General features: G+C 58.5%; 10 protein-coding genes across 10 annotated transcripts; 6 read left to right on the forward strand and 4 right to left on the reverse strand.

Moving 5' to 3' along the window:
* Positions 1-151: 151 nt before the first annotated feature.
* On the reverse strand, positions 152-5,253 carry SDRG_16098 (hypothetical protein; the record flags this gene model as incomplete). The annotated part of the gene is made up of 3 exons (XM_008622295.1): positions 152-761; positions 812-3,175; positions 3,225-5,253. 3 exons carry the CDS (start codon positions 5,251-5,253, stop codon positions 205-207), a joined length of 4,950 nt encoding a protein of 1,649 aa, XP_008620517.1. The 3' UTR covers positions 152-204.
* A 2,680-nt stretch (positions 5,254-7,933) lies between these two features.
* SDRG_16099 (hypothetical protein) lies at positions 7,934-9,464 on the forward strand (the record flags this gene model as incomplete). Its single annotated transcript, XM_008622296.1, has 2 exons — positions 7,934-8,371; positions 9,247-9,464. Exons 1-2 carry the CDS (start codon positions 7,948-7,950, stop codon positions 9,462-9,464), a joined length of 642 nt encoding a protein of 213 aa, XP_008620518.1. The 5' UTR covers positions 7,934-7,947.
* An 80-nt stretch (positions 9,465-9,544) lies between these two features.
* SDRG_16100 (hypothetical protein) lies at positions 9,545-10,003 on the forward strand. The gene is made up of 2 exons (XM_008622297.1): positions 9,545-9,708; positions 9,767-10,003. Exons 1-2 carry the CDS (start codon positions 9,565-9,567, stop codon positions 9,962-9,964), a joined length of 342 nt encoding a protein of 113 aa, XP_008620519.1. The 5' UTR covers positions 9,545-9,564; the 3' UTR covers positions 9,965-10,003.
* SDRG_16101 (dolichyl-phosphate beta-glucosyltransferase) lies at positions 9,986-11,124 on the reverse strand (the record flags this gene model as incomplete). Its single annotated transcript, XM_008622298.1, has 4 exons — positions 9,986-10,138; positions 10,193-10,399; positions 10,445-10,907; positions 10,955-11,124. The coding sequence occupies 4 exons, from the start codon at positions 11,122-11,124 to the stop codon at positions 9,986-9,988; spliced, it is 993 nt and encodes a 330-aa protein (XP_008620520.1).
* A 436-nt stretch (positions 11,125-11,560) lies between these two features.
* SDRG_16102 (hypothetical protein) lies at positions 11,561-12,520 on the forward strand (the record flags this gene model as incomplete). The annotated part of the gene is made up of 2 exons (XM_008622299.1): positions 11,561-12,132; positions 12,184-12,520. The coding sequence occupies 2 exons, from the start codon at positions 11,561-11,563 to the stop codon at positions 12,518-12,520; spliced, it is 909 nt and encodes a 302-aa protein (XP_008620521.1).
* Positions 12,521-13,127: 607 nt separating this feature from the next.
* SDRG_16103 (hypothetical protein) lies at positions 13,128-14,338 on the forward strand (the record flags this gene model as incomplete). Its single annotated transcript, XM_008622300.1, has 2 exons — positions 13,128-13,549; positions 13,576-14,338. The coding sequence occupies 2 exons, from the start codon at positions 13,128-13,130 to the stop codon at positions 14,261-14,263; spliced, it is 1,110 nt and encodes a 369-aa protein (XP_008620522.1). The 3' UTR covers positions 14,264-14,338.
* A 228-nt stretch (positions 14,339-14,566) lies between these two features.
* On the forward strand, positions 14,567-15,730 carry SDRG_16104 (hypothetical protein). Its single transcript, XM_008622301.1, has 4 exons — positions 14,567-14,990; positions 15,040-15,078; positions 15,133-15,382; positions 15,424-15,730. The coding sequence occupies exons 1-4, from the start codon at positions 14,593-14,595 to the stop codon at positions 15,649-15,651; spliced, it is 915 nt and encodes a 304-aa protein (XP_008620523.1). The 5' UTR covers positions 14,567-14,592; the 3' UTR covers positions 15,652-15,730.
* Positions 15,668-17,483, reverse strand: SDRG_16105 (hypothetical protein; the record flags this gene model as incomplete). Its single annotated transcript, XM_008622302.1, has 7 exons — positions 15,668-15,747; positions 15,791-16,099; positions 16,155-16,321; positions 16,375-16,554; positions 16,604-16,795; positions 16,846-17,023; positions 17,067-17,483. 7 exons carry the CDS (start codon positions 17,481-17,483, stop codon positions 15,703-15,705), a joined length of 1,488 nt encoding a protein of 495 aa, XP_008620524.1. The 3' UTR covers positions 15,668-15,702.
* A 573-nt stretch (positions 17,484-18,056) lies between these two features.
* Positions 18,057-19,253, forward strand: SDRG_16106 (hypothetical protein). Its single transcript, XM_008622303.1, has 6 exons — positions 18,057-18,283; positions 18,330-18,440; positions 18,483-18,638; positions 18,694-18,951; positions 18,998-19,097; positions 19,152-19,253. Exons 1-6 carry the CDS (start codon positions 18,074-18,076, stop codon positions 19,229-19,231), a joined length of 915 nt encoding a protein of 304 aa, XP_008620525.1. The 5' UTR covers positions 18,057-18,073; the 3' UTR covers positions 19,232-19,253.
* On the reverse strand, positions 19,253-21,485 carry SDRG_16107 (hypothetical protein). The gene is made up of 10 exons (XM_008622304.1): positions 21,463-21,485; positions 21,320-21,421; positions 21,240-21,273; positions 21,175-21,182; positions 20,880-21,129; positions 20,743-20,832; positions 20,382-20,685; positions 20,005-20,336; positions 19,768-19,953; positions 19,253-19,718 (listed from the first exon to the last, which is right to left on the reverse strand). Exons 2-10 carry the CDS (start codon positions 21,397-21,399, stop codon positions 19,293-19,295), a joined length of 1,710 nt encoding a protein of 569 aa, XP_008620526.1. The 5' UTR covers positions 21,400-21,421; positions 21,463-21,485; the 3' UTR covers positions 19,253-19,292.
* Between the last annotated feature and the right edge of the window lie 3 nt (positions 21,486-21,488).

Consider the following 21,488-nt stretch of genomic DNA (forward strand, 5'->3'; position numbering starts at 1 on the left):
GCCGAGAGCACGGCGAAGATGTCCTTGCCGCTAGTCAGCGCAGCCTTGGCCTCCATCGCGCCTCTTCAAGATCGCGATCTTTCGACTTTGCCGTTTTGCATGGATACTGTAGATAGAGGGATACATCACTGTAGTGGATAATGCTACATGCGGTCAACTGAGTCATCGTTTGCCCGATGCTATCTTGTTATTATGAATGTCAAGTTACGCAATGGAAAGCTGAGCGAGTTCTTGCTCAGTAAAGTGAATTCCGAGGTCCACCAAATCGGGCTGGATCATCTGCCACACACCGCGTCGTTCGTCGCCAGCGACCGCAACGTTCGCAAGGTACGCGGTGGTTTGTTTCTTGCGCGCATCAGCGTGTGTTTTCTGCAGCAGCTCGGTCGATACAAAATGGCTTCGACCTCGGTTGGGGTTTGATGGGCAGTCGAGCACATGACTGTGGCATGCCGAGTTGTCCCTGTTGTGGTACACGAGGCAGTTGGCACAGAAATTCGTGTTGCAGTTGGTGTTGCCGCAAGTGACACACGTGCAACCCGTGAAGTCGAGGAACGCCGACTTGCATTTCGGGCATGCGAGCGTGAGGATCTCGTCGCAGATGCGACGGACGTGGCCTTGCACAGTCCGGTTCGCGCTGAGCTGAGAGAGCTGGCACGTGACCGTCGGGTGCTCGTCGACGGGCATCGCCAACTTGTCCGAGCACGTGATGCAGTACGTCTTTTGGCAGTTGTCGCACACTGCGCGGTCGCCCCCGTGCATTCCTACACGCGGCACCCCATCACGAGACATTATTTCCTTGTACATGCAGTACCTTTCTTGTACTCTGCGGTACGGAACACTTGGTTGCAACCCGGCTGCGGACACAGCGAAAAGGCATCTTGGTGTTGCACTCGGTAGAGCTCCACGGCCTTCTCGGCCAAGCCCTCGAGTTGCGACGGCGGCACCAGCTTCAAGCTGTCTTCGACACTCAATGCAGCGTTGCACCCATCCCGAGGGCATCTCAGTGGAAGCTTGGTGTCTTGACTTCCAAACATGGGCAGAATGCAGTTGGTGCAGAAGGTGTGACCGCACAACGTCAGCTGCGTCGTCGTAGCATCGACTTCGCATAGGCAAAGCGGGCACTCGAGTGTACTCGTCGCGACCGAGCGGGGTCCGTCCCGGTTTGCAAACAAGTAGCCTTGGAGGGACGCTGTGATGGCCTCGATGGCGTCGTGTGATCCCGAGAGATACAACTTGGCGCCAAGATCAAAAGCGCGCGCACATACGGATGCGACTTTGAGCGACTTGATCTTGCGCTTGTCGAGCACGAGGACGCGGTCGGTGACGTCCAGCGCGGCAAACTGCTTGATAAAACCGACCATGTCGCGTTTGGCTCTTTGGAACTCGTCGTCGTTGCCGTAGACAAAAATTTGGCCCGTGCGTGCGTTCCAGTGCACATAAATGTCATTCGAGAGCGTGCCCAGAAACTTGCGGCCGGCACCCGAGAAGAGACGCTTGATGTCGGTGTGCTTGAACTGCGTGCAGCGCGTGATCTCGCCAAGCTCGGCTTGAATGCGCCCGAGGATGAGGCGCGACGTCGAGGTGAACCGGATCGCTTCGAAGTTCGTTCTTGTCGGCACCTCAAAGACAATGACGCCCCGTCGGCGAGCGTCGGCGAACACCGGCGCCAGCAGATTGGCGCGCTTCTTGCACACTTCGACGTGCGTCCGCGCCACGTACGTGTGCTCAAGCGCTAGCCGGATCGGCTGCCCACACGGCATCTCCGCGGGTGCCCACGACTGTAGCGCTGACATGTAGAGAGCCTCGAGCGCCGATGTGTCGTCGTTGACGATGTACACGCCGGCGCGGCCAGCGTCGAGGAAATCCGTGGCCACAAACGTATAAGGCATGTGCGCCAATACGGAGCCGAGCCGTCGCGCCCGCACGGCGAGGACGCTCTCCATCGACGAACTCTGGTCCGCAGAGCCGTTCAGTTCGCGATCGATGCGGAAGCGCTCGTGGGGCATTGCCGTCAGGCGCTCCGTGAGCGTGCCCTCGTCCAAGGAGGGTGGGAGACCATGTACGGCGACAAGAAACGATGTAAAGTCGGTGCCGAGGTTGAAGTGGTACACCATCGGGGCCATGCGCGTCACGGGTGGCAGTGGCTTGAGCCCAAGGGGTGTCTTCGCAGGCATCTCAGATGCACCTTTGGCCGCAGCGCGTGCTGCCTCGGGCAAGATCGTTTTGTACGCTTGAAGAAACCGGTTGGCGTCGGGCGCCGATTTGAACCAAACCTTGGCGACGCCTTTGGAGGCAGCGGTGGCCCAGGACACTTTGATACGACTCGACGTCGACTGCTGCAGGCCGGGCTTGGCCATCGCCTTGCCGGCGCTCACTTGCACGTTGCGCCCGGCGATGACTTCGCCTTGCAGCCGCGTGAGCACTTGCTTGGCGACAGCCTTGTCGTAAAATGTAAGCGCAACGGATTGGTCGCCGCCGTTGACGTCTTGCTGCTCTAGTGCGCGCAGGATTGGCTGCGAACTGTTGGCGGCTTTGGCAACGAACGCACGGATGTCGCGTCGAGGCATCGTGGCCGGGAGCTGGCGCACATACACGGTGACGTACTCGTCGTCAAAGAGCAGCTCGTCGACAACAAATCCAGCGCCGATCACAGCCCGTGTGCCGCCGAGGTACGTCTGCTCCGTCGTGAGCGCGAGCGTTTCTTCCTGGTACGGTGCGACAAGGGCATCGACGCGCGACTGCAGACCGCGCGCAATGGCTGGGGTGCAGAATGCCACGAGCTGGCCCTTGTCCGGCACGACGTGCAGCGTACACCCGAGTTGGACTTCGATGGCTTCGAGGTTGCACAGCTGCTTTCCCACAAGTTTCTTGAGCGCAGGGCTGGGCACGGTCAGCACGACAGTGGAAATCGGAAGCTGCTGCAGCTTTGCGCTCACGTTGCGAGCAAATTCCGGACTCTCAGAGGCGAGCCACCCTTCTTCGACAGGCGTGCACGCCACGAGAAGGGCGCGGCCGGCGGGGCGAAAGATCTTGTCGTAGACGATCCAGTCCGGTGGGACCCCGTTCTGGATGGCCGCCTCCATCGGAATCGTGCCCACGACGTCGGCTTCGACGGCGCAGTACTGCAGCATGTGGCTGCGGTCGCGCTTGAGACACGCCACGTGCAAAAAGAACCCTGCAGGACGTCATGAGACTGTGGGTTGGACTAGGGATGATTAGGGTACCGTAAAAGACGATGCGCCGCAGGGCGCTGTCCGACACCTCGCCCGTTTGTGGTCGCTCTTTCCAAAACGCCAAGTCGGCGACTTGGCCCCGCAGCTCGTCTTGAAGCGCGACAGCGAGACCGAGTGCCTTGTTGTTGAGCCCGTTCTGCTGACACCACTGCGCAGCCTTTTTTTTCGTACGGAACGTGATTTTGCCACTGCTCTTGGGCGGTGTGGGTACCGACTCGATGCTGTCTCCTGACGTGCCCTCGGAGCGCGTCTCGTCCGTGTTCTCATCGTCGTCGTCGTTGATGACTGCACGCTGCTGAACGTTCAGTCGACGTAGGAGCCCGGCCGTTAGCGCAATCGCAGGTGGGTCGTCCGTAGGCTCGACGTCATTTGGCGCACTCACGGCCATCACTTCGACACGCGTTGCACCCGTGAGCACACTGCGGTATTCTTTCAGAGCCCGCACCATCGGTACGATATCACCGTCGTCGGAGACAAGCATCGGATGTGTCGACGGCTTCTTCGTCTTGTCGCGCCACACAAACATGTGCGCGACCGATTGGACCGCCGCGATCTGCAGCGCTGCCTCGCCATGGCCGTGCGCACAGCTCTTGACTAGCATCCGCACGAGCTCGGGCGGCTGCTGCAGCGTCGTGATGATTGTGCCGAGGGCCGTGATGTGGCCGTTCTCGAGTGCGCCAAGGAGCGTCAGCTCGCGCTCCGCGGCTGCCATGGCGTCGGCGGGCGGGGCCGAGAGCCACTCGAAGATCGTTGGATCGATGCGGAGCCGGCGCAGTGTGAGCACAGCAAGCACCAGCGGCTGTCGAAATATCTCGGGCAACGTACTCGTCTCCATGAGCTCGAAATCGTGCTCGCTGTAGAGCCGCACACACACACCGGGTTGCGTGCGGCCGGCGCGGCCGGCTCGCTGGATGGCCGAGCTCCGCGCAATGCTCTGCACTTTGAGCGACGCGATTTTCCGCACGTGGTCGTAGCTCACGCCTTTCTTGAGCCCACTGTCGACGACGTAGACGACTCCAGGGATCGTAATCGACGTCTCGGCCACATCGGTTGCGAAGAGCACCTTGCGCTGCTCGGTGGGCGCAAAGGCCAGCTTTTGATCCTCGGGCTCCTGCTTTCCGTAGAGCGTACGCGCAACAAGGCCCGGTTCGTGGCACTTCTCAAGCACGTCCTGGGCCCGCAACACGTCGTCTTGGCCAGGTAAAAAGCACAGGATGTCGCCCGGTAAGCTGTCGCGGTGCAGCTCCAGCGCCACCTGTGCCATGTAGGTGGCCATGTCTTTTGTGCCGTCTGGCGTCACCATGTACGATACGTCGACTGGAAACAGGCGCCCGGGGATGTCCACGATGGGTGCGCCACCAAAGTACGTCGAAAAGAGGGCGATGTCAATGGTGGCGGACGTGACGACAAGTGGAATGTGTCGCCAGCGCGCGTCGTCCGACTTTAGCGACCCGAGCAGCAAGTCGCACATGATACTGCGCTCGTGCGCTTCGTCCACCACAATCGCACCAATGCCTTCGAACAACTTGTTGTCTTGGCGCATGATCATGTCGAGAAGGACGCCTTCCGTGATGTACTCGATGCGCCCTCGCGCACGGCACTGGCGCCGGCCGCCGACACGGTATCCGACATCGACACCCACAGTTGCCGCCTTGTCGTAGCCGCCTGCAAATTCGAGGGCGACGCGCTCTGCGAGCGCCATGGCCGCGAGCTTCCGTGGCTGCGTCACGAGAATCTTCGTTCGCGGGAATAGCTCTGCGAGGTACTGAGGAATTTGCGTGCTTTTGCCCGAGCCCGTTTGGCCTTGCACGACCACAAACCGACTCTGGGTCACAGCGCGCTCGATCTCGTCGCGCTTGGCGTACGCAGGCAAGCGCTGCTGGAAACGGTACAACTCGCGCTTGCGTCGGTACTTGTCTTCTTTTGTGGCCACGGAGAACGTTGCTTGGATGGCTTTGAAAACGTGCAGATGACACTCGAGTTCCAGAACGGCGGCGTCCTGCGACGCGTCGGGCGTCATACGTGCACGACGCAAGAGACGTTGGTGGTCGGCCACTGCCCTGTCTTCGCGTTGACAAAACTTGGCTTCTTCGGTGAACGGCGCCGACGCCACGGCTGCCCGGTCACCAATCGACTGAGCTGGAAGATGGAGAGTCATCGGCGGTGGTGCTGCCGCCCGCTGCTGCTGCCTCTGCCTCGGTGCCGCAGGCTGCTGCTCCTGACGAGGCGCCTGCTGTGCGGGTCGGGGTGCAGACTCTTGGGGTTGCACAGCTGGCGTTGGGCGCTCTGGCGGCTGCGACGTGTTCGTGCGTGTGGGCCTTTCCTTCGGCGTCGCGACCCGCGGGGGGGGGGCTGCGGCCCCGTGGACGGGGCCTTCGACAGGGTAGGCGGCGGGCTCCGTGTGGTAAAAGGTACACGCGGCACCCTTGGTGCAGACTCTGCCCAGGGCGACGCTGACACAGCGGATGTTGGTATGGTTCTTAGGGCACGTTCGCTGCACGCAAGCATCGTCCGCGGGACATTTCTCGGCTTGCGGGTGGTTCCGCGTACACGTGTTGATGCGGGCACAAGCACCTTTGTCTTTGCACTCGCCGTTGGCCATGCCGCAAATTGAACAATGGATCGAGATGGCAAAGCACCGTCCATAAAATGGAACAGCATGTGTACTGCAACAGCAACCATTAAAGCGCTATACGTTAGCACAGTAAAAGAGACTGCATTTTGCTATATTGCATCGCATATGGGAGAAAGCGACTGATAGTGGGTCTCGAAACGGGTGGCACCCTCAGTTTCATCCGCAGTCGCAGGAGATTTCATAGATATGCGACCCTACTGACGTATAGGACGTTGTAAACGTTTACTGTAGAGCCAAAATGATCGACTTGCAGATCAAGCAGAGGCAGCGCTATCGAGCATTCGTTTCACAATACTAGTGCCCAAACTGTTGTGCCGTTGGGGTTGGAAGGCCCCAGACACGAGCTTCTGCGCTTGAGGAGGAAAAGGCAAAACAAAGTCTGAATTCGATGAGCTTTTACAAGCTACTGCTGGGCCAATACATTGGAGCAGCGCCCATTGACCAGTCTGGCGTCCAATTAGCGGACGGCCAGAGCTTGGCCCAATGGGAGACTGCCACGAGGTTTCAACACATACCACTAAAACATTGCCCCTGCAAGCAGTCCAATGAAAATTCTACCGTATCTAAATAAATAGGCGCGCCTACAACGAAAATGTCCTTCGCTCATCATTCTGAGGCTCGGAGAAAGACGTCGGAGAACCGACTCCATGTAGTGAGATTGTGTGTGGCTCATTGAAGGTGTGGCTCTGTCGCACTCCGCCAAATGGCTCCAATGCCAGTTTTATTGCCATCTTGCCGCAAAACCCAGTTATACATCTTGAGCGAACACCCCCGTTTCGCGTGAACTCGTGATCATACAGGCCGCCCGGAGTAGTTTGTGGGATTGTGCTACAAAAAAAGCAACTGTGTCTTCTTCGAGCGCTATCAATGCTTTTGGGGCGAGATGGCCATATTCTCCGCGACAACCACGGGGAGGATCTGCCGTTTTAGTTGGCGTCTTCATACATTGCTGATAGTGGAGTAAAATCGCATGCATGCGTTTCATAACGGCACCAAACACAGCGACGGGTCACGACGGGTGCCCAAGTTTCGAGATGTGACCGCAGGAACTCCATAAAGCGTCGTTTTTGATGTAGTAGAACGTTGTCCCACTCAATTTCCCCTACCAGCCCTCCACAAAACGTGCACTAAAACCGTCCCCGCAATGCGGGGATGCCAGTGGTGCCCTCAAACACCCCAAAATTCCAGGAATACATGGATCACATCGGCCAATGTTCGAATTTACAACTCTCCGGAAAACCGCATACAATTCAATTCCCCGAATGACGACAGTAGCCGACTGAGATTTGCTGAGCGTTGGCGAGCGAGGTTTGTGCGAGGCCTCCGTCGAGAATGTACCGCGACAACCTCTCCGAGATATCGAAAATGAGAATTCGAGGTGATTCTAAAAAGCTCGTTTCAACTCCTTGCACGCGCCATTCACACGCAGCGTTGTCAGCATTGGGAGGCGGCAATGTGTTCGGGTGGCGGGAATAGCTTAGCTTAACGCAACGCTCGCCTTGGCTGTGGCCGCCGCGCGACAGGGTCTGGAACGGAATTCAAGACGACGGTTCGTCCAATGATGTTGACCTGGACTTGGTTTGTCCATCGTGGCCACCAAAGTCCAACGGCTAGTTGTTCTGCAAACACCCGTCTTATGGAAGTGAAATGGGAGATTATGTGCTTCCAACTTGCCAGCACGGGACTTGCCGTCGATCATCTTGCCCCTCAAGAGAAGTCGACCATGTTGTCCCATTTGGTGTGATTCTCTTGGATAGCTTTGCCGGATACCTGCGCACCAACAGAGATCGTGCCGCCAGCAGCTGCTTGTACCTGAGAGTGTTGCTCGTGTGTGCCCTCGCTACATGGGTTGCTGAAGGCACAGGCGGCGCTATGAGCTCACATTCCAGTGGACGGATGTGTCAGTTTTGGCTCAGCGTGGGTTCATGGATCCACCGCTTTGCATGAGAACCCAACCGCTGTATATTAGAAAAACCAAAATCGTACAACGCACCAAACGTGACCAACGGCTTTGAAACTACCCGCGTATTTCATTCATCGATGCTCATTCCATCATTTGCTGCGAGCCGAGGTACGAACATGAGCCTGATCGTCCACTGCAACTACTGTGACCTCATTACCGACGAAAAGCGCAAAGATGACCTTCGGAAATACCTGGAAGACTTCCAGAACAAGCTCGCGACCGTCGGATCGCCCGACCTCGGCGCCTACAATAGCTTGATGGAAAGTGTTGTCTGCCTCGTTGTCGAGGACGCCCTCGGACGCATCAAGGGCCTGAAGCGGTACCGCAGTGCAGCAACAAATAGGCCGGGTGAAGGCTTCTTGCGCTCCGTTCAATGGGGTATCGAAGGTTTCAAAGTATTCAAGAATATGAAGACGGACTGTCAAGCCGGCGACGACTTGGCCAACTACGTCCCCCTCGTCGAGTGCGTCGAGCAAAATTGGTCGGCGCTCGCACTCGTCCTCATGGAGTCGATTGTGTGCTGCCTCCGATGGCTCCACCGTACGCTTAAACCAGCCACCCAGGTGGTGGCACAAAGCCAACAGCCTGCCGCTGCCCAACTCATGATGCCGGCGCCAGTTGCGTCTTCCGCGCCGCCACTGCTGCCCACGACTACAACAGCATGTCGCCCTCTTGAAGAGCCACCTCTACCAACCGCCATGGCTGCAGCTCGACGCGCTGCGCCAAATGGGGCAATTCTCCAGATCTCGACACCAAGGAGCACCGAGTTAGTCGAGACTGAAATTGGCGTCATCGCGGAGTTGCGCAGACAGAAACCGCGATACTACGGTATGTGCGACCGCGGCAGCCGATGTTTGACACGCGCTTGCAACCTTGTGCATCGTACAGAAGACATGTGCATCGTGGGCGTCGCCCGTGCCATCGCCAGTGGCGACAGATGGAAGTCAACGCGGTGCAACCATCAGCCCGATTGCACATACGGTGCCAGGTGCGATTTTCAGCACGATAGCGATGACGAAGACGCCATTTTGCGTCTGAAGGACATCGCGAAGCAGCTCGTGGTCCCCACCGATACGCACCAGGGAGTCCAATTCATATCAGGCGAGACTGTTGCTGTGGTCCGGCGGTAAACAGGCTTTTGCATTTTGCCTTCTATTGTACGAATGGTTAGCGATACGGGGAGATGAATGAGCTTTGTATTGAGAGGACACCGCAAGAATGGACTGATGGGGTTTAAAAGAGCATTCATAGCGAAGAGACTTGGAGCTTGATGAACAAATCGTAAATGAGTTTCGCGAGCAAATCGTTGCGGCAGCGCCTTGCTAAAAGGGCGTGCAGGCTCGGCAAAACGGTTCGAAATGGCGTCGACGCATCCGTTATTCTCTCCCAGGGCTCGCTTGTCAACGTTGGCCAAGGCACTGTCTCGTGCGTGCTCGTTCCTGGTGCACTGACGCTCAGCAGAATCTCGGTTGGCGACGGGCGCGTCGGCGGAGTCTCCAAGGCCGACAAGACGGTTGTCTGCACCACCAATGACGTTCACTGGACAACACTACCGGGCGACAACTGGCGTCTTGGCAGCACTGCGTTTGCCCCCGACAGCAGCAACAAGCTCAGCTCGTCCGCGGTCCTGTAATACCTTGTGCGATTCGTCATTTTTCACCAAAATACTTTCGTAAGACGCTAATGAACGCTAAGAACAAAGTTGAAGTTGGCGCTTGCACCGCGGTCGATGGATGGTGGCTTGCTTGGGAGGCCACCGCGCCTCTTCGAGATCGCGATCTTGCCACTTTGCCGTTGGAAATTATCCCCGAAAAGTCAGAGCTCGGGCCATGGACGTCCTCACCGACGCGCAGCTCGCGGCGCTCAACCAAGCCAAGGTACGCCATTCCTCTTCCTCTCTGCCTGCGTCGATGTATCTATGACGTTGCGCGTCAGGTGGGCATCCGCATGGACAATGAAAAGTACATCCGCGCGCACCCCGAACTCGACCTCGTCATGCGCGCGCTCGTCAAGGCCGTGCTCCGCGACCGCCCGGCCAATGTGACGGCGTACGCGCACACGTACTTTGCCCGCGACCTCGACATCCTCCGCGGCGAGATCACCGGCGGCGACGCCAAGACAACACGGAGCTAACCCACTGTCAATGCATTGGTCTTATGCTTGCAACCGATACGCGCCGTCGTTCGTGCGCCAGACGCCGAGGTTGTAGCAAAGCGGGATGAGCAGCATCTCGCGCAGCATCGAGAAGGTCGCGTCAATGACGTTGAGCTTGGAGCCGGGAATCTCTTGCCAGCGCACCGCAACCTCCTACCATTGATGATGACACAGATGAGAGACTAGAGGAGCAAGATGCGAGCGTACGTAGCACGGAATGCGCAGCTTGTGCGCCAGGTAGAGCAGCTCGACGTCAAAGCCCCAGCGCTCAATATGCAGCGGCGGGAAGAGCAGCTGTGCAGCCTTGCGGTCAAAGAGCTTGAAGCCACACTGCGTATCGCGAATGTCGTTGACGCACAGCGTCGCCACGATCCAGTGAAAGCCGTGCATGAGGACGTTGCGCAGCGGGTGGCGCTACATCAAGCGCCATGAGCCACACGATGAGAAGGGAGTGTCTACCTTGGCCGTGGCCTCGCCTTCGAGATGCGCGCGGCTGCCACAGACCACGACGCCACTGGTCGCGCCCTTGCCTTTGGTCGTCCAGAGAGCCTCGAGCTTACTAAAGTCGTCAATCTTGGTCGCGGCGTCGGCGTCGGCCATGAGGATGATCTCGCCGGACGCCTTGAGCACGCCCATGCGGACGGCGCCGCCCTTGCCGTGGTTGCTCTCGAGCCGCAGGAGCTTGAGCTTGTCGACGCCATGGCGGCGGATGTGGCCTTCGACGACGGCAACGGTCTTGTCCGTGCTGCAGTCGTCGACGACAATGATCTCGTACGTAAACGACGCATCGGCGGCCGCGCGGCCCTCGAGGTACGCGATCGTCTCGTCCAGCATCGGCTCGATGCGCTCTTCTTCGTTGAACGCAGGCACGATGAGCGAGAGGCAGCGCGTTGCCGGTGCCGAGAGGCACGGAAACACCAGTCTACACGTGCATCATGAGGCGGCTGCGTGGCCAGCGAGGGTGCGTACGTGGTGCCCGGCGTGGTCGGGTCCGTGTAGGAGCGGTACTTGGTCGCATCATGCGCGGCTGCGTAGGCCTTGGCCATGGTCACGGGCGCGAAGAACCAGCGCAGGAGCGGCAGCAGCAGCAGGGCGCCAGCGCCGACGACGACGACAGCTACGACCGGCAGCGGCAGCATCGGCTTGTAGCAACTTTCGACTTGCCTCGCTTTGTCCACGTGGAGCAGGTAAAACCTTTTACATTCGATATATTGCACTTGTATTTATACGGGTTTATCCGAAAGCGTCCGGATATCCTGCTATGGGTATTTTCGGCACGCCCATGCCGAAAATAACTTGGTCGATGGTCATGCAGGATGAACATGGAGCTTTCGGTCAACGACTGCACCTTCTGTGGACACTACATTTCGACGACCGTGACCAAAAATTAATGTTAGCGACACTCTCAAAGGCCCGAGTGATGAGTAAACGCGATCTCGGTGCTGCCAGCCACCATATTGCAGTCGAACGCTTGTCGATGTTGCAGTCTATTTCGAATGGCCCGTCTAACTGCACCTAACCCGCGAGGTAGTGTAACGCCTTTAAGCTCGATCGACAGTACGTTTCTCGTGGTCGATGGTCCGCCTTCGGTCGCTCGGTGCCATCAGCCTCATGCTCGTCGCTGCACAAGCCCTTTCTGCCAACATCAGCAGCACTCCTCAGTACATGGTGGAGACTTTGTCGTACGCAACGTCCTTGGAATCGACGAGCTCCTGCATCTTTGGCGCCATTCCATGCGCGGATGGATCGACCGCGTGCATCGACGCCGTCCCATTTACAGGCTGCGCGTTCGATGCGGTTCGCCCCATTCGCTTTGACGCGATCGTGCATGCCTTCTTTGACGTGCTCCAAGACTTGACCGACGACCACGTCTCCTTTGTCGTCAAGTACACTGACGACGCTATCACCACGGCAGCTACAGCCTTGGTCGACTGCGGCCGCGGCCTCGGTGCAGCGGCGCCGCGCTGCAGCACGCTCGCTACATTTGAGACGTGCGTCAACACGACATCAATGGCACTCGCCAGCAAGATAGCGAGCCAAACTCTCACTAGCAATGAGCGCGACCGCATCCAGCGCGGCCTTGACAAGGTACCGACCGTCTTGAAACGGGTCGTCGACCAGTGCATGATCGGGTGTGACCACGACACGTGCACCGGGGCACCACTCGAGTATCAGGCACCCCGCGGATGCACGTGTAGAGTGCTCACCGTGGTTGGCGACGATGCCAAGCAGGTTCGAGTGACCACCGACCGCTGCGCCGCCAACGCGGCTCTCTATCGCGTCAACGAGAACGGCATCAAGGAAGTTGCGGGGAAGATTCCGCTGCCGTACATGGGCTGCTACGTGGGCATGGACGACAAGCCGTGGGACTGGAGCACGTGCGCACCCACGTACGCGTCGATCGAGCTCGCGAAGACCCAGTTTGTGCGCTGCGTCGATCAGTTTGGTCACCGGCGCAGCCTCTCGCATAGCTCGCCAACGGTGGTGCTGCATCGCCTTGCACTCGTTGTTGCAGTGGTGATCCTAGTTGTCTAAGTGCTACAAACGGCATCTTGTGCTCGAGAATTTACCTACTGCACGTCACAAAGAATGTTCCGGCGTGCGGTTGTATAATGCGTCCTCGCAAGTTTGGGGTTTCTTGACAGATTGCTTGTGTGAAGGTCGAACATTTTGGCTCGCGCCATGTCTCATGGCCCTCTATTGCATCATCCCCAACGCAAACGTCAACTTCCAGAACAGGAACCTAAATCTGGATATCTGGCACCTCCAAGTATTCGAAGATCTGGCCTCGATCCAGAGGGTGGTTGCGCCAGCGTATGACCGAGGGTAGTGACCTCGGCAGCGACAAAGCCACATGTCAAGCTATTGGCCGACTAGTTTGGACCATGGTAGACCGACCAGCCATTTCGACCTGAACGCCAGTTGAAATAGAGCGATGGTGGACCTAACCACCAGCTTGTTGGCGGTCAAAAATAGCGAATGCATGGCTGTCGCGGACCCGCTAGCCAACCATGCTCAAGTATAACCAAAGGTATGGAAAGGCGGCTGTTGTTCCCGCACCGAGTTCAACGACTCAACGTGGATAGGATGCCGCCATCTTGAATTCAAAGAGTTCATGCAACAGCACACTTTGCATTTGCTCATGGTCGTCGGCCGCCCCCGTCACTTTCTCCTTGGCCTCGCGGCCTCGCTGCCATACGTGCTTGCGGAAAAGACCAGCAACAGCAGCCTGCCGGTCGGCACAAACCCGGCGCCGTACAGCGCACAGCGTTCGTTGGCGACCGGCTGCTTCTTTGGCTCGTTCACTTGCCCCAATGGCGCCACCGCGTGCATCGACCCGATAGAGTTTGCCGGGTGTGCGTTCGATACGGTCACCCCCCTCAGCATCGACGGGATCGCACCCGACTTTTTCGGCTTGATGAAAGACTTTACGGACGGCACGAGCAACTTTATTGTGGACTTCGCCGACCAAATGCTCAACGACGCGATCCAAGATCTGATCGAGTGCGGCAACTTTCTGAGCGGCAACCGACCGACCTGCTCGACGCTCGCATCACTACGTTCGTGCGTCAACACGGCGTCCCTTGCAGTTTCCAAGGCCAAGTCGGGGCCAAGGGGTTGACGGCGACCGACGTCAGGCGTATCGAAAACGGGCTCGCCAAAGCAAAGGACGTGGCCAGCGGCGTCACCCAAGAGTGCAAGACCGGGTGTACACAGGGCGAGTGCAGTGGCGACGCGTTGACGTACACTGAGCCGACTGGCTGCACGTGCCAGTCGCTCATGCTCAACACCAGCGACCCGCAATTGTTTACGGTGACCGCGCCCGAGTGCGCCATCAACGCCGGCCTTTTTCTCGCCAACGCCAAGGGCGCCTTGGAGCTCACGATGAAAATTCAATTCTCGTACATGGGCTGCTTTGTTGGCACCAAGGACGCGCCGTCCGAGTGGCGCAGGTGCACGAACGCCTATGCGTACGACGACTTACCGGGGGCGATGTTTGTCCGCTGCGTCGACCAGTCGAATCGAGAAGGCGACCTGACGAGAACGACCCAAGGCAACCCGTCGTCGTCGTCGTCGTCGTCGTCCAAGGCTGGATGGATGTCGTTGTTGCCCGTCGCAATGATCGGCGGGTACTTGTACCTCAGAAACCAGAAAAAGAATGCGCAACCACCAACCACGACCCCCGACCCTGCCAAGCCCAGTGTTAGCGCGGCCCCCCAAGTCAAAGCCGCCGTTGAAATTAGTCTCGACACGGAGATCGTGTGCGAGATAGATTAGCCCTGAGATTAGCCCATGCTTGCAAGGATCTCGTAGGATAGCTAGGGTTCCTCACTCAAATAACATCCATCCAACTCGTCTTTGGGTTAAATCGGTCTACTCGCACGCCCGCGGGGTCCGCCCGTTCAACACCCTTACCACCTCCCAGAGTCCAGTTGATGCAGATTCGTTGTATCGATGAAGAAAGCTTTTGTGGTGTCACCGAGTCAAGCATGGCGGGGTTGAGGGTGGGTTGCCATTCAAAGTGGCATCTGCCATATTTAATATTAAAATCGGCATTTGCCGTATTCTAGCCGCCAGCTGGCAGTGTAGCAACTTCATCGATCCGCATGGCACGGTCCGCCGAGGACGACGTGCGCCTCGGCAGGAAGAAGATCCTGTACACGCGCGTCTGGTGGCTTCTCTTCCACGTTGGCGACTACGTCTGGCTCGTCTACAGCGGGACGTGGGCGGCGTACTTTGCCCGGCCAAGCGGCTACGACATGGCCGGCGCCGCCACCGTCATTGCGATCGCCGTCGCCAGCTTTGCCGCGTACGTGCGCCTGCAGTGCTCGTCGCCCGGCGTTGTCCCGCTCGCGCCGGCCGCCGATCCTCTCGAGACGTACGACACGGATGTGCTCCTCTTAGAGCACGGCCTCGAGTCGCCGGTCGTTGATGCTGCCAGTGGCATGGAGCTGCATTACTGCCGGCGCTGCCGCGTGCACCAGCCTCTCCGCGCCAAGCACTGGTGCGTCTTTCCATCTCGAACATGCATATTGGAGGCTCACACGTGATAGCAAGGACTGCGGGCGCTGCGTCGAACAGTACGACCACCAGTACATCCTCCTCCATCGTCGTTCGATAGTCCGATCTCATGACGTTGTGTGTAGCTGCGTCTGCGCTGGCGTCTGCGTCGGCCGGGACAACCACCGCATCTTTGTCATGTACGTCGTCCTGCAGCTGCTCGAGGCCATCTGTGCCATGGACATTGCGGTCTATGGCTTTTCGATGCAGGAGAGCATCCAAGCCTGGTTCGTCGTCAACCTCCCGTACATTGTTGTCTACGGCTGCAGCCTCTTCACGCTGCTCATGGCGATCCCGCTGACCTGCTACCACATCTACCTCGTGCTTACCAACCAGGTTGGACGGAATCCCAATCATGTGTCTCATGGCACACGTAGACGTCGTGGGAACACGCCCGGCGACGCCAGATCACATACCTGCGCGACCTCCCAGGCGACAGCTCACCCTTCTCGCTCGGGTACACCACCAACTGCATCCGGTTCCTCGTAGCCGGCGAGCGGAATACGTGGTCGGGTCCGACGGCCGCCGACCTCAACGTCGACAGCGACGACGACGACGACGATAGCAACACGTCCAAGGCAAGCACCGCCGAGCGCAGTGCGTAGACGAGCCGACAGCGACTACCGTGCAGTAATATATACATCTAGTTCGTGGACTTAGGTCTTGGACGAGACTGCAATGCCCTCAAACATCTCGCCGACCTACACATATTCTGATCGACTCGATAGATTGAAACAAATGTACCATTTGCATCGTATTGGGCAGCGTCGAAGCCGTCGCGACACCGTTCAGCGGCGACGACGGCGCCTGCAGCGACGACGTCGGGCTCATCGCATCATAAAAGTCGTCCGACACGGCGCTGTCGCTCGGACCCGGTTTGTTGAGCACCGGTACCTCGGCATCCTGCACCTCGGTTGGCGGCAGTTCGGGTTCCGTCGTCGGTGTCGGTGCCAGCGCAAAGCCATCGTCGGGTAGCTCGACCGGTTGCAAGCTCGCGTACTTGCCAATGACACCGACGCCGAGGATCTTCTCATGGATGAAGTCGCCGATCGCCTATCCGGATAGGATTGGATGGATAGGACTCCAAGAAGAAGATGAAGCTACGTACGACCGAGTTTTGCATGAGCAGCTTGGTGCACTTGGTGCCATTGTTCATCTGCAGCTGGCGGATCGCGGCTTCAAAGCTCATACCGGCGATCACCACGTCGTTGACGGCAACAATGTGATTCTCGGGCAGCACGTCGATCCAGTCAATGTCGTCGGGTGACCCTTGCACTACATGGAGGATCGTACCAGATTCTAGAATCTAGACTTGTGCAAATGCGTACCGAGACCAATGCGCTTGAGCGCGATGGTGGGCTGATCGAAAAACTCATACTCGGTGACGCTCTCAACTTCGACGACGCGGTCGTAGAGGTACAGCTCGTATTGGAAGACTTCGCCGACCGACGTTTGCACGGACGCGGTGCAGCCGCTGGCGACGACGACGCGCGAGATCGCGTTGATATCTATCGATGTATCAACTTGATACGAATGTGTCGACACGAAGTAGAATACCGCATTTGACGTAGACGAAGCGGTAAATGCATGGAGGCGACCCGTAGTCGCACTTGAAGGCCACTTGGCCGCTGGTCCCGGGTGGCACGAGCTGCGTGGGCCCAACGTCGATGTTTTGGTCGCCTTCTTCGTTGTAGATGAGCAGCTGGACATAGTCCTTTGGCGAATGGTTGTCGGGAATGTCAAACTCGACTGTGCGAGATGTGAGACGCTGGATCGAGCATGCAGATTCAGTGTCGTACCCGTGACGACAGAACCCTTCTCGAGGTGGGCGCCGAGGCGGATCTCGGCGATACCGCTCGAGCGCAGACTCAAGAGACTCATCTTGTACGAGGTTGGTTCGGTGACGCGAGTGAGGACAGCGTGGAGGTCTTCGGCGTGCTGGATCGAGTCGGGGTAGCCATTGTGCAGCAAAAAGTCCTAGTACAACTCGTGGACCTCGTCGCCAATAGCGTTCTCGTACCTGGGGAAGGAGGCCGAGGGCGTCGCGCGTGGGCATCGCGCCGAGCTGCAGCAGGTACACGATCGCCACGTCGTTCTGCGCTTGGCACGCGTGGTGCAAGGCCGTCCAGCCCTTCTCATCGCGGTGGTCGAGGTTCGCCTCTTTCGCCACGAGCATCTTGATCATCTCGAGCACGATCTGCTTCTTCTCGTGCTGCACCGAGTGGGTGGCGGCCTTGATCGCGTCCGACTCGAGCGCCTGTGGCGTCGGGCTCGGGCTCTTGACCTCCGGGTCGCTCCCAGCCGCGACGAGGAGCGCGGTCCGCCCATACTCGTCGGCCTTCTCGACGTCGGCCATCTCGGAGGACGCGAGCAGCGACGCGAGGCCGTCGAGGTCGCCCGTCCGGCAGGACTCGTGCAAGGACGCGTTGTTGCCCATCTTCCCGTGGTCGGAAATCTTCGAAAATGGCATGTCGGGGATCGATGGCCAACATATTAATATTCCACAATTCATCTTCTAATCACTTGACGTTGTATTGAAAGAGGCGGGATCGCGTCTTATTAATATTACGAACGCAGGAAATTCGTGCATTTCAACCAATCAGCGGCTAGTTGAAGTCGCGTCCATGCTGATGCAGAAAGGCGATCCACATTTCGCACGCTCGACGCTGCGAACGTCGACGCGCCGACCACCGTGTCCACGCGCGTCCACGTTCACGCGCCAACTATGCATCGATAAAGATCAGACAACCTGTCTTCAATTGCAAGGAGCGAGCTCGGACACGCGTCGTCGTCACGCTAGCACCTTGCTCAACCTCGATGCCATCCACCCCAAAGGGTCCACCGCGCAGCGTCCGACCATTCCGCCCGAGCAGACACGGAACCGGAGCGCACCACCAAGCGCTGGCACGACCAAGGACATCAACTTGAATGTACTTTATGTCCTTGGGACGACCATAGCATGGCCAAAATGGCGCCTCGAGCGTTACGGCGAGCGCGCCATGATGGAGGTTGTAGTCGATTAGGTACATGAGTCAACGCAGCGTCTCGGCGACGACAGAGCGGGAGTACCGCGAGCTGCTCGCAAAGGTCGAGGCGCAAAAAGCAGCAAGTAAGAAGGCGTCCGAGGCGCTCACGGAGCAGTCGGCCCTCACAACGCTCGTGACCGAGCTCGAGTGGCTCAAGAAGCGCAAGGCACGCGCCCACGTACGCGTTCAAAAGCGCTGCGACCACCTCAAAGTCTGTCCATGTCTCTTATTCAGAGTCCCTTACACTGTTGCTGTAGCATCTCCGCCTCTGGTTTGACTCGTACGATGTCGACAAGTCGGGGGGCATCTCGGTGCAGGAGCTCATTTGGCCAATGCTCGTCCTCGGCTTTGCCAACACCCTCGCCGAGGTACACTTGACTAGAATTGCATGCGATTAGAATGGGCTCTAGGTCAAGGCGCTTCTTGTCGCCGCCGACAGCGACGGCGACGGTCAAATTGGCTTTGACGACTTTGTCGAGCTCATGAACGCTCACGACACCAACGGAAAAGACAGCGTCCACCCGCTCGAGAAGCTTGTGCAGCTCGTCGAGACAGGCCAGCTCGGGGTACCGCACCCCTACCTCGCCTCTGTTGAAACATTGACAAATCCTTGAGGTTTAGGACCGCAGTCTCTCGCTCCAGACGCTCTTGCCGTCGTACCAGCGGCAGCTCATGCTCTCGGCGCTCATGTCGTACGGGGACGTCGCGACGACGCGGGCGGAAGTGGTCGCTCGTGAGGCGAACGAGGCTATGCTCAAACGAGCGACGATCGCGCTTGGTGCGTCCAAAGACCTTGGTCGTGTCCTGCCACTCCAACTGCCCCAGCCACTGCCGCGCAAGAAGGCGTCCGTGGTCATTCCCAACCTCTCGGGGACTTCGGTAGCTTTGTGCGGTTGATTTTATGGACAAAAGAGGTCCAGATTAGGTGCTCAACCCGGTCGTCGTGCAGCGCCGGCTTGTCTACGAGAGCAAGAAGGAGCGCCGTGCCCACGCGTCGGAAGCCAACACGATGCATCTTTTTCTCGGTATATCCATATTCATATTGTCCTTCCGGATAGCATCGTTAGGGTATTTGTTAGAAAATATGTTGGAAACCGGCCCGGCTTCCGCAGGTCGGCGGTCGAATGGCAACGCCTCGATCAAGTATTCTGCTCGCTAACGTAGTACGAGTTGTCATTTCAGTCGTCGCCACAGTCGTATATTTGTGGATGGGGATAGAGTTAAATAGTATAGCCGTCGCCCGACGTGGGGACGCGGTGGTAGGTTAGGTCGAGCGCCATCAATGGCGTCTCGGTCTCGCTCAAGCAGCTCTGGCGCTTCTCGGCCGTCATGGTCACATAGTCTGCGCCCAGTGTCACGGTAGTCGACGTCAGACTCCACTCAAACTGGAGCCTTGTCGGCGTCGTCGCTGTCATCTGCACGCGCGCGATGTAGGCTGTCGACGACTGCTGCAGCGGCCAGGCGTAAAACGTGAGGCAAATGACGCCCGGCGACCGCACGCGACCAATGTAATCGCCGTGGAGCCAGGACGCACTCCACTCGCGCAAGGTGTTGGCACCGTTAGGAAAGACGCGCGCGACGCGGAGGCGGTCGTCCAGCGTGTACGTCGACCAGATGGTCGAGTGAATCGCGAGGTCGGAGCGCACCTACATCCGCCTCGTCACGACAACGCGTCATCACAATCTCAGAACGTACGTGCAAGACGTTGTGGGCATCAAGGTACTGTCGAAAGCAGTACGCCATCGTGACCCACTGGAGCATTGGCAGCACGGGTGCGGGGACGCCGGGGTGGTGCGGCGGCAAGATCGCGCAGAGCCAGCGCCCGTCGAACGGCGACAATTGCTGGTGCAGCGGCCACACTTCCTGGGGCTGCGCTTTGGCCTACACGGTTTTTGTAGGAATTTGACAATATAGATAGGGGTTGGGGTCCACCATGTAGAGCTCGCGCAGCTGCGCGACAAATGGCTCAAACAAGGACGGAGACGGCGTGCTTTGGAGGTGTGGCGCGATCGATACGACGTCGCGCACGAGCTGCGTATACGAGTCGTAGCGCGACGATGTTTGCAGCCACTGGTCTATATAAGCCGCGACAAGCCTCTTCCATGCCTCGTACAAGGTCGTGAGCCGGTCTCTGTCCAAGAGGCAGTCGGCGTCGTAGAGACAGAGCGCTTGGAGTTGCTGGACGAGGTTCGGGTCGAGCAACGACGTCGCGACGCCGAGGCACGTAGCTTCCAACGTCGTGACAAGGAGCGATGCCCGGTCGACTAGCGTGTACCGTCACACCTCATTTTGAATGCCGACGATCGTACCAGCCAACGGCAGAATGCGCGCATGTTCGGTCAGATATGCTTCGGTCAACGGCATATGAAGGCGCGCAAAGAGCGGCTTGAGCAGCCGCGACTGCACATGGCGGCTCGCGATGGCGCCGCCGACACCAGGCGGTAGCGCGCTCACAAACGCCAGAATGATACCCAACGAGACGTCAAATGAAGTTGAAGCAGGTGGCGACGGCGGCCGGGGCATTTGCCGGATGGCGAAGGCAGGTGATCGGGCGGACGCAACGACTTGGAGAACCGTGTCGGGGCCTTGCTGGCATCGGACAAAGAGATACGCCTAGCACACGCCGATACCGTCGCCTCGAAAAACAAAAAAGGTGTTAAAGGTGTGTACCGTCAACGTCGCCGCAGGCCACACTTGCGACCACGAGAACGACCAATCTTGCGTCAGCGGCACGTACGTACAATGCGCGAGCCCGGTAGCCTAGTCCATATAGTGTCCAAGTTCAAAAGTATACGAGAATATTCTACCTGGTCGAAAATATACTCTTGGCTTGGCAGCCACGTGCCAGTCGGATGGCTCGTCGACTGCACGTCGTCGACTATGCAGGCGCAGGGCACTTGGTCCCCGATTTGGAGCGCGTTCAGCTCGGTCTCTGCGGGTTCAAACCGAAGGAAGACCACGTGCTGCGCGACGTCGGCTGGCGTGACATTGGCGAGTGCAAACTCGACTGCGAGCGCACCACGCGGCGTCTGCGTCGGGCACTGGTGCGGGAACGATCTACAAGCTTGTGTCAAATTCAACTGCCGCGATATCTGAGTGTACGGGAGGACCTAATCCAAGGCACAGGTGAGTGAGTCGTCGATACCAACGTGCAGCGGAGAGCGTACGATTGGTCGGGGCGGCAGCGATAGCGGAAGCCGCCTACACCGTGTGTAACTTCTCGAGTCTGGCAGTCGTCGTTGCCTACGTGGGCGTATCGTAGCCGCCTTCAAACGGCGTCGCCCGAGGGCAGACGCACGAGGGCATGTAGAATTGCAGCGAGGACATCGCGCGGTGTCGCTGTCGCCGGCTTGTGATGTGATGATACCCAAGGTGAAGCGGTGGTGGTACCTGCGCGTTCCGGAGCAGAAGGAATA

The sequence above is a fragment of the Saprolegnia diclina genome, assembly GCF_000281045.1.
Source record: "Saprolegnia diclina VS20 unplaced genomic scaffold supercont1.113, whole genome shotgun sequence".
NCBI lineage: Eukaryota > Oomycota > Saprolegniomycetes > Saprolegniales > Saprolegniaceae > Saprolegnia > Saprolegnia diclina.

Coding starts and splice junctions, on each gene's coding strand:
- SDRG_16100 (XM_008622297.1), top strand. CDS start 9,565: ATGGTGGCTTGCTTGGGAGGCCACCGCGCCTCTTCGAGATCGCGATCT. Junction 9,709..9,766: donor CGGCGCTCAACCAAGCCAAG/GTACGCCATTCC, acceptor GTTGCGCGTCAG/GTGGGCATCCGCATGGACAA.
- SDRG_16104 (XM_008622301.1), top strand. CDS start 14,593: ATGGCACGGTCCGCCGAGGACGACGTGCGCCTCGGCAGGAAGAAGATC. Junction 14,991..15,039: donor CCTCTCCGCGCCAAGCACTG/GTGCGTCTTTCC, acceptor CACACGTGATAG/CAAGGACTGCGGGCGCTGCG. Junction 15,383..15,423: donor ACCTCGTGCTTACCAACCAG/GTTGGACGGAAT, acceptor TGGCACACGTAG/ACGTCGTGGGAACACGCCCG.
- SDRG_16106 (XM_008622303.1), top strand. CDS start 18,074: ATGAGTCAACGCAGCGTCTCGGCGACGACAGAGCGGGAGTACCGCGAG. Junction 18,441..18,482: donor TTGCCAACACCCTCGCCGAG/GTACACTTGACT, acceptor AATGGGCTCTAG/GTCAAGGCGCTTCTTGTCGC. Junction 19,098..19,151: donor CACGATGCATCTTTTTCTCG/GTATATCCATAT, acceptor GGTATTTGTTAG/AAAATATGTTGGAAACCGGC.
- SDRG_16107 (XM_008622304.1), bottom strand. CDS start 21,399: ATGTCCTCGCTGCAATTCTACATGCCCTCGTGCGTCTGCCCTCGGGCG. Junction 21,274..21,319: donor GGCGGCTACGATACGCCCAC/GTAGGCAACGAC, acceptor CACACGGTGTAG/GCGGCTTCCGCTATCGCTGC. Junction 20,833..20,879: donor AAGAGTATATTTTCGACCAG/GTAGAATATTCT, acceptor TATATGGACTAG/GCTACCGGGCTCGCGCATTG.